General features: G+C 26.4%; 1 protein-coding gene across 7 annotated transcripts; it reads left to right on the top strand.

Annotated features, from left to right (window-relative positions):
• Positions 1–5,971: 5,971 nt before the first annotated feature.
• On the top strand, positions 5,972–10,408 carry LOC107839599. 7 transcript variants are annotated; one of them, XM_047394689.1, is made up of 8 exons: positions 5,972–6,201; positions 6,676–6,737; positions 7,341–7,543; positions 8,232–8,351; positions 8,441–8,714; positions 8,806–8,893; positions 9,289–9,413; positions 9,511–10,408. In XM_047394689.1, the coding sequence occupies exons 3-8, from the start codon at positions 7,508–7,510 to the stop codon at positions 9,741–9,743; spliced, it is 876 nt and encodes a 291-aa protein (XP_047250645.1). In that variant the 5' UTR covers positions 5,972–6,201; positions 6,676–6,737; positions 7,341–7,507; the 3' UTR covers positions 9,744–10,408. The 7 variants fall into 7 exon arrangements, with proteins under 7 accessions (XP_047250645.1, XP_047250649.1, XP_047250646.1 ...); XM_047394691.1 differs by having other exon boundaries at positions 6,024–6,737; positions 8,441–8,507; positions 8,622–8,714; XM_047394695.1 differs by having other exon boundaries at positions 6,024–6,737; positions 7,341–7,551; positions 8,232–8,310; positions 8,441–8,507; positions 8,622–8,714.
• The last annotated feature ends 6 nt before the right edge of the window (positions 10,409–10,414 follow it).

Below are 10,414 nucleotides of genomic sequence, written 5' to 3'. Positions count from 1 at the left end.
TTCTATAGTCAAAGCTATACACATAGTGACAATGAATCACAAAATATTGAAAACTTTTATATTACATATTTTATTTATTAGGTTGCTCAATTTTTAAATTTATTATTAACTTGTTAATATTAAATTTTAATAGCTTATCACTTGGCATAATGTAGTTATTAAGTGTCCTTTTGATTAATTATGAAATAGATATATTAATTTTGTTTACTTGTGACTTTTTCCATTTTAAATTTTTCATTCTATTAGTCACATTTTTTCAATTTAAAATTTGTAGATAGTAATATATGTATAATCTAGTTACTAAATTATATTCTCAAAATAAGTTCAAAATATTACCCCCCCCACCCCACCCTACCCCACTCCACCATCTTCATATTTTTTCCTACTGTATTTAATTGTTATCTCTTGTATATTTTGATATTTATGTTCTTGCTTATTTCAAAACATACAATGCTAATTTAAAATTTAAGTTACTTAAATTTTTATATTTTGATATTCCTTTAATTCATTATTATCAAAATTTTAGTAACTATTTATCAAAATTTTAGTTAATAATAATAATAATAATATATTTATCATTATATTTGATATAGATAAGCTTATGAAATATAAGATTATATTTAACTATATTTTATAGCATTTAAATTTTAAATAGATAAGTTATGAGCTTCTATTTTTAAGATAATGAAAAAAAATTATTTAAAGGATAATGACTTCAAGTTCAAATACTTAAATTTTCAATTCAAAACTTGATAAGAGTCCAATTAGAACTCTCTAATGTGATGACTAACTATTTTTAATAAGTAATTTTATTAAATAATTATTTTTAATTAAAATTAATAATTTATTAGTCTTAATTATCTTTTGATAGTTTATCTTTGTTTTTTTGGCACGTTTTTTTAATTTTATTTTCTTTTGTTTTCTTTTCTTTTCTTTCCTTTCTTTTTTCTTTTGTTTGTTTGTTAATTTTTTTTATAAAAATAAATTGACAACTTAGATATATAAAGGTATTTCAAGTAGATATATACATTGAATTTAATTATTAAATTTAAATTTATATTTACAATGTTAAAATAATCGCGAGTAAGAATAAATTTTAGATACGCACACAAATATATATTATTTATATTTATAAATTATAATAATAATAATATATTTATCACTATATTTGATATAGATAAGTTTATGAAATATAATATTTTATTTAACTATATTTTATTGTATTTAAATTTTAATTAGATAAGTTTGAAATAACAAATATCTATTAGAACTCTCCAATTGTGAGTTTCTATTTTTAAGATAATGTAAAAAATTTATTTAAAGTATAATGACTTCAAATTCAAATACTTAATTTTTCAACTCAAAACTTGATAAGAGTTCAATTAGAACTCTCTAATGTGATAACTAATCATTTTTAATAAGTAATTTTATTTTATAATTATTTTTAATTTAAAATTAATAATTTATGAGTCTTAATTATCTATTGATAGTTTATCTTCTTTTTTTCCAGCACATTTTTTAAATTTTATTTTGTTTTCTTTCCTTTATTTTTTATTTTGTTTGTTTGTTAATTTTTTTTATAAAAATAAATTGACAACTTAGATATATAAAGGTATTTCAAGTAGATATATAGATTGGATTTAATTATTAAATTTTAATATATATTTACAATGTTAAAATAATTGCGAGTAAGGATAAATTTTAGATACGCACACAAATATATATTATTTATATTTATAAATTATAATAATAATAATAATAATAATAATAATAATAATAATAATAATATATTTATCATTATATTTGATATAGATAAGTTTATGAAATATAAATTATATTTAACTATATTTTATTGCATTTAAATTTTAAATAAATAAGTTTGAAATAATAAATATCAATTAGAACTCTCCAATTATGAGTTTCTATTTTTAAGATAATGAAGATCTTTTTATTTAAAGGGTAATGACTTCAAATTCAAATACTTAATTTTTCAATTCAATACTTGATAAGAGTCCAATTAGAACTCTCTAATGTGACAACTAACCATTTCTAATAAGTAATTTTATTTTATAATTATTTTTAATTTAAAATTAATAATTTATTAGTCTTAATTATCTTTTGATAGTTTATCTTCTTCTTTTTTTGGCATGTTTTTTATTTTATTTTATTTTCTTTCCTTTCAATTATGTGTTTCTATTTTTAAGCTAATGAAAATCTTTTTTATTAAAAGGATAATGTATTTCAAATTCAGAATACTTAATTTTTTAATTCAAAACTTGATAAGAGTCCAATTAGAACTCTCTAATGTGATAACTAACTATTTCTAATATATAATTTTATTTTATAATTTTTTAATTTAAAATTAACAATTTATTGGTCTAATTATCTTTTGATAGCTTAATCTTTTTTTGCACGTATTTTTTTTAAAAGATTCAATGATAAAGTTATTATTAAAACAAAACTATAATGGCCCAATTTTTTTGTACGTTTCCTTAAAACTATAATAATTTTTTTTTTTTATTATTATTATTATTACTATTCTTCTTCTTCTTCTTATTATTATTATTACTATTCTTATTATTATTATAATAATAAGAATTTATTATTATTTCATCTTTAATTTAATATTTAAATAAATTATATTTAAATATATTATATTCCTTAAATTTTAAAAGAGGTATGTTTGTGAAACAGTAGAAGTCACTCTAGAGCTACAAACTGTATCACATTTAATAGTTATTGACATCTAGAAATTTATGGTTGTCATATTCCTATTTAAGCGAAAATAAAGACATGGACACTTAATATATATGTGTCATAAACACCTCAATGTCAAGTCCTTTCCTTTTAACATACATCATAAGGAATCGACTAAGCAAAATTATTATGTGCAAAGAAAAATAAATAGGCATGATAGTCAAATATACTGCTGCAAAGTAAAAATGAGAAGGGCAAAAGAAAAGAAGAATCATACCCATGAAAAGCGAAACTTGTTAGCTCCAGCCATATGTGAATCAATAGGGTTTAGATTTAATAATCTTGGAGTCGAAATCTTATTCCCCATGCGGCTAGCAAAATCAGTTTTAGTACTTTCATTCTTATCAACAAATAAGGTGCATATCAATATCAAATAAGTATCAGTTGTCCCTAATATCCACTTCTCATCATAGGTAACATCGATATGAGTGATAAGAGAATCAAGCTTTATCAAGCCTTGAAAAAGCAATTTTAGCCTGTCTCATGGAACTGCTTGAGTACAACCTAATCTTGCCATCAAGTGGACTGCTTGAGTACAACCTAATCTTGCCATCAAGTGGACCAACAACTATCGATCCATCACACGTAGCCGCAAAGCACTGAAAGTTACTTCCCCTCGAAGGACATCAATTTTAAATGTCGTGATTATTATTTCTACCACCACTACTAAATATATATATATATATATATATATATAAAGATATTAAGAAAATAGAACTCCTCTTCAATTTAAATTTCATTTAAATTCAAATTCAAATTTATATTCAAATATAATATCCATTTATTAAAAGAAAATGAATTATTATTCTTTCTTATCCATAATTTTTCAAATATAGTACATATTTATCTTATAATGTCTAACATAAATTAAATTTTTTAATACCTAAATGTACTATTTAGTTATTTATTTATATTATTATTAGTATACTACCACTATCACACGTATGTACTACTATTATTACTACTAATATTATTATATTTTATTATTAGTAGTATACTACCACTATCACACGTTTGTACTACTATTATTACTACTCATATTATTTATTTATAGATTATTATCATTATAAAGTATTTAGAGTTTATTTAGACTCTTCAACTATGAATTTCTAATTTTAAACTAATGAAAATTTCGTTTTCTTCCAAAAGCCTAATATTTCTAAATTCAAATAATTTCAAATCTTTTATTACAATATCATAAGTTTTGTCCTAAAATCTGCCAAATGACTTATTTTTATGCTGCCACTTGGCTTTTTCTGGTGTTTCATCCTCTACTTTATAATATATATAAATATAGATACGTCCCCGTGCGATGCGCATATAATTAAAATATTAATTTTAATCATTTCATATTGAAACATCTTGTGTTCAATCATATTATCTTAAAAGAAAGTTCAACTATCATATTATTTCTCAATAAAATAAGAAAAGAAAAAATTCTACCTTTTTGCATCTCCACCCCGATCTAATCTCAACCATCTTCAATTTTCTTTCAAAAGAAAATTCTACTCCCACTCCTCCATCCCCACCCACCCCAATTCCCCCACTTGTAATCAAATCTATATGAAAATAATTATATAATTCTAGAAAAATATTTTATGTTTCATAGGTTTCTTTACTATACTATTCACAATTTAAGGATATTGAGTAGATTATTAATATCTCCCTTCCTTCCCGCACTCCTCTCCATCCCAATCCTCCCCTCTCTTTAATCAAATCTATATGAAAAAATTATTATATAATTGTAAAAAATATTTTATTTTTCATAGTTTTCTTTACTATATTATTCACAATTTAAAGATATTAAGTAGATTGTTAATATCTCTCTTCCTCCCCCTCCCCGCCTCCACACACACACATCTGTAATCAAATTTATATCTGTAAAAACAATCATATAAAAATAAAGTTTTTACATTTCATGTTTTCTTTATTATATTATTTAATGCTACAATTAATAGATTTCAGATTATAAAAAATAATTTAAATTGTTATACTATTGCCTTCCCATTTTTTCGTCGGAAATTTATAAATATGTATATATTATCTTATTACATTTATTATAGAGAAAATACTCAATTACCCCTGAACTATACCAAAAAAGGTAATGACACACCTCAACTTAAAGAGGGTACTATTACCCCTGAACTAATTAAAAGATGAATTTTGACACTCTTAGTGCCTACGTGGCACATACGCGGCACAACACTCTTTATTATTTTTTCTCAAAATTAGTTCAAATTACCCCCTCCCTCCCTACTCCCAGCCCTACCCCCGAAATTACTAAAAAAAGTTTATACATAATAATGTAAACTTGCAAGTAAATTAAAAGAGGATTAATAAATTAAGATATAGGAGTTCATACAAGAGACACTAAGAAGCTAGACCTCATTTCAATTCTAATTTCATTTAATTTCAAATATCTTATTAATTTGTTAAAAGAAGATTAATTTGTTATTCTTTCTTATCCTTATTTTTTTTAAATTATATATATATATTTGAATTGAGATAAATATTCAAAATTAATGGGATAATAAATAATAATAATGTTGTTGATGTTATTACTGCTACAACCACTACTATAAATATTTTCGACAACATAAAAATTTAGTAATAATTATTTACCTGAATTCATAGCCATATTTTACACTCCTACTTATCTTCTACAGTCAATATTTCGTCCTATATATTTTCAACTTTACACATTAGCAGTTTAATCAGAAAAAAAAAAGTAGGGATGAATGGGCTAATTCTGAATGATCAGGAGACAAAAATGTATATATACATTGAACTTTAGAAAATATAAGAAAACTATAACATTGGGTACTTGAAATTTGAAAAATGTTAGCATAAAGTTTTGGAAAAGATCGATAAAAATGGACTCTTTAACTAATTAAATTATATTTAATATATCATTAAGATAAAATGTTTGCACTTTTGTGAGTAAAATATTGAGAAAACTATATTTTAAAAACGTGATTCTACTACTCAGGACTAACTAATCTTTATTACTCCCTCACACTCAAATTATTTTGTCAAAAGTTCTAAGATAAATTTAACTATTAATATTCCATTTACCTTTAGGAGTAATAGCTTCTAAACACTATAAACACTTCAATTATAGAGAGATAACATGAATAGAGTAATCAATATATATATATATATATATAAAAGGATCATTGGAGGCTGCTGATGTGGCATGCCCAATGATCAGAAAATCTATTTATCTTTTTCCTGATTTTTTTGATTTTTTTAATTCATTATCATCAAAAAAATTTTATTAATAAAACCCATTAATTATCAGTGTCATTACCAAGAATTAAACACCATTAATCAAGCAAAAGCATTAATCCAGCAAAATCGCCCATCTTCCTCCTTTTTCCCTGTCGGCTTTTCCTTATTTCACCATGTTGGCGTTGGGATTTTGTTGCAAGCACAATTAACGAGGTTTTTTTTTTTTTTTTTTTTTTAAATTGATTTTCATTTTCATTTATACGGGTTCTGTTTGACTGATCTGATAAACCAGAGGAGAAGCAAGAATTACTGGCTAATGTGAATATGTTGCAACAACAATTCACCAGGTGTTTGTTTTTTTTTAAATTGATTTTGATTTAACACCGGTTCTTCCACTTCTTGGATAAGGATACTCTTTGAATCCTCCAATGACTGGTCGGGCAATCCTCCCTTGATTTCACTTTTGAATTCATATCCACCACCTGCTTCCATGGGTTCGAACCTTACTGTAATATCAGCAAACTGTCCTGACCCACCAGACTGCTTCTTGTGCACAAATTTCACTTCTGACGTCCTGGAAATGCTCTCGCGGTAGTTTACTTGTGGAGCTCCAACATTAGCTTCCACCTGTCAATTGGTAAGCAACGCAGAGTTACTAAATGTAAGAAATCTGATTTTCTTTTTCAGTTCTACAAGGTGTTTGCTGTTAATAAGAATTGGAGGCAAAGACAGTCAGGTGATCCAAATAGGTATTACATTGAGCAGTAATGTTTAATAAAACAGTACCTGTACTTCTCAAAAAACATTAATATTCTTTCCTGACCGGAATACAATGACAATTTTCTCATTAGTTAAGACAAAAAAAGTCAATAAATGGATCCACTCTTGCCTCTAATTAGAGCCTAATGCAGTACGGGTAGTTGGTGGAGTAATTTGTCGTTGAAGCTCCAATCATGCTTCATATAGGATCCTCGTGCAGAGGAATTAATCTACGCGTTTCAATGACAGAAATTAACTACAAATTGTTGTCTGCTAATTCTTCAGCTGTAATCATCACTCCTGTCATTTTTCTATCTCTTTGATGTAATATTTCTCCATTTGCTTAATTACTGATGTAAATTTACTGTTCAGTTCTTTACATGACAATGTAACCATCTGCATCAGGAAAGAAGCACCTAATATGCAACTGAAGGATAAATGTATGTAAACATCCACTTAATGACTGACGAAGAAAAAAAATAAAAATATAAAATTTTAAAAAATGACAGGCAAAGACTTGGTGCAGATTACTGTATGGTGTATCATGGAAATTAATTTCAACCATTTAGTCTTTAGTTCTTTTTTCTCTACAGGATCTGGTCAGGAAGTGACAAACGTTCAACATAAGGATTCTGGTGGACCGGTTGGAATACCCTCTTTGCCCCCAGTGCAGAAGAAACCTGGGGTGCAGTTGAACTCAACCACTAGTGATTCATCTAGAGAGCAATCCGCTGATGATGAAGTCGAAGGAGAAGTAGAAATGACTCAAGGAACGTATCCAGCTGATGTGAAACATGTAAGGAGGTAATATGGTTTATAGTTTTGTTCCAGTAGTATTACTTAAATTGCTGACAAATCTGAGAAAGAGAGAGGGTCAAAAGATCTACTAATATCTCGGGGATCGACACGTCATACTAATTGTTTATGAGTTTCTAATGAAGTAGATGCTGTGCTCCTCATTAAGACAATGATAGGGCTTTTGATGGCCTTTGCAATACTTCTTGCTTCTTGTTTTAAAACTCATTAGATGCAAGATGCTTTTATTAGTTGGAGATGAGTTTAAATGGACTAACATGGTCACTGAGGATTCATGTTGCTAACCACTAATTGTTTGGGACTGGGTAGTAGTAGTTTTATTAGATGCAGAATGCTTTAATATCACTGAGGATTCATCTTCCACATTTATAACTTTCAGTGTCTTTAATTGTATTTTAATTGTATATTACTAATTGAATTATTGCCTTTCTAATTTATTGTTCACCATCATTAATTCTTTCTTTCATATTCCTCATTTGTAACTGCAGAATCCTTTAATGTCTATTCATTTATGAATAATTATATTGCTAATTTATTTTTGTGTCCTTTCATACACTAATTATATCACTATATATAGATTGAAAGTAAAATATTTGCATACTGTAATATCCTTTGATTGTATACCATTTAGTCGAGATTTTACAATGACATATTCTCTTCTTTCACAGTTGATTTCTGACAGAAATGATTTCATGATAAGGGTTAGACTTTGTAGAATGTGGGATGTTATTAATCACAGGAAAAATGGTAAGCTGATCAGTGTGGAAATGATATTTGTTGATGAAAAGGTGCTTTCTTATGTTGATTTTTATTTTTAAAACACTATTTCTTCTTTACACTTTTAGTTTACATAACACTTACGACTTTGTTTCGTCAGAAAAATTTGATCTATGGTATAATGGATACAAATCAAGTGAACAGGCTGAAAGGCATGTTGAAAGAAGGTTCTTTATTTACAATCAAAAACTTCAAAGTTGTTGAAAGCACTTTTGCATACAGACCTATTGAAAGTCCATTGACAATTATTTTGTCTGCCTCAACTGTAATGAACAATTTAGCTGAAGATGTTGTCGACATTCCTATAAATGGATTTCAGTTTATTAAACCAACTATGATTGATTCAAGGGTGAATAACCACACTGTTTTATCAGGTCTATATTTTTATTATTATTAATTATTGCATAAATTATTAAAACAACAACATTATTTTTAAATGTCATGCTTCACTCGCTTCATTTGTAGATGCGGTTGGTTGTTTATATGAAATTGGTGATATAGAGAATTGTGGATCGAAGGGCAAAATAAGGGAGATTAAAATTATTACTGATTAGTAAGTGACTCATCTCTTCATAACCGTTTAATATCTTCATTATAGTCATTCATTGATATTATGCATCCAAATTTCATATGTATATAAGTACCTATTTCACTTATCAGTTTTTTTTTTTTTTAAAACATTCATAGTTTTATTCTTTGATGTTATTTAAATGCACCTTATGTATTTAAAGTGCATGAAACTTGAAAAATGTGCTTTTAAATTCTTCCATGTTTTTCTTTTTCCTCGATTTTGGGGTGATTTCTTAAATCCAATATAACAAAACAATCTTACCAAATTCTGTATGTGTTCATATTAGAATCAAAGTATAAAAAACTTCTTTTGATTAAATTTAGACGAATTATATCAATTATATACCTTTAATTTCCTTTGTCTTTTTTCATGCACAGTTTTGAGAAAGTCAAAATTACCTTATGGGAAGAGCTTGGTGAAAAATTTGATCCTTCCTTGAACAATAAGGATGTTGGCCCGTATATAGTGATAGTCACATCTACAACTGTGAAGGAATTTTGTGGTAATTGTCCTCAATTTAATTGTCACTATTTTGAATTGAAGTGCTATCTTTTTGAACAAATGTCAAACTTACATTTTATTACATTTATTGTTAATAGGTGAAGTTAGCTTCTTCACCACTCATGCAAGCAGAATATATGTAAATCTAGATATAGATTACGTACGATCTTTGGTTCAAAAGTTTACAACCATGTCTACGGAAGTACAAATTATTGAAAGGTCTAATGTTAATAACATTTCGATTGAGGAAGAGATGATTTTGAATCCGATGGACATTAAGGAGTTGTTTGATTCTGAGTGGAGTCCTGAACAATTTTATTTACTATTTTAATTATGGACTCATTTTAAAGTTCAACATGATAAATAAATATGTTGATAAATTAACTTATTCAAATATAAACAGGTATCTGCTGATGTCTCATTGGGTAACTTGAAAGATCCTGAGGATGGACTAGACGTCACCGATGGTGGTAGAAGTAGAAAAAAAGACACCTAGTCATACATGACGAATAATTAAGTGTTGAAGATGCAAATAAATTTTAGTAGAGAGATTATTGTTGCTCCACACCTTCAACTAATATTTAAGCTTACACAAAACTGTTTCAAACTGTTATCATTTTTAGTTTTTTTTTACGAGTAGACGTGTTGATGAATAAATTTGTTTGATAATATCGTTGAACATAATCGATATGATAATATTCATACTTGTATGATTATTTTTCGGCTTACATAATATCCTAATTATTGGATATATTCGATATGATGATATTCATACTTGTATGAATATTTTTCGGCTTACATAATATCCTAATTTTCTCGATACTAAATTGTTTTCTAACTATGGAAACAACTGTAATGCGAATCACGTCTAATTAAAAAAGAATATTGTATTTATTTGATAAGAAATGGATCCAATAAGGTTTCTTCCTGTCATGGAAAAGATATTTGTCAGTCAAGTAATGGGGGCGTCATCAAGCGTAGTATCTACAAGCAAAGGCCAAA

Source organism: Capsicum annuum, chromosome 8, assembly GCF_002878395.1.
Source record: "Capsicum annuum cultivar UCD-10X-F1 chromosome 8, UCD10Xv1.1, whole genome shotgun sequence".
NCBI lineage: Eukaryota > Viridiplantae > Streptophyta > Magnoliopsida > Solanales > Solanaceae > Capsicum > Capsicum annuum.
The sequence above is the reverse complement of the archived record's forward strand: the minus strand, read 5'-3'. Positions and strand labels throughout refer to the sequence as shown.

Coding starts and splice junctions, on each gene's coding strand:
- LOC107839599 (XM_047394689.1), top strand. CDS start 7,508: ATGACTCAAGGAACGTATCCAGCTGATGTGAAACAT. Junction 8,715..8,805: donor TAACCACACTGTTTTATCAG/GTCTATATTTTT, acceptor CTTCATTTGTAG/ATGCGGTTGGTTGTTTATAT. Junction 8,894..9,288: donor ATTAAAATTATTACTGATTA/GTAAGTGACTCA, acceptor TTTCATGCACAG/TTTTGAGAAAGTCAAAATTA.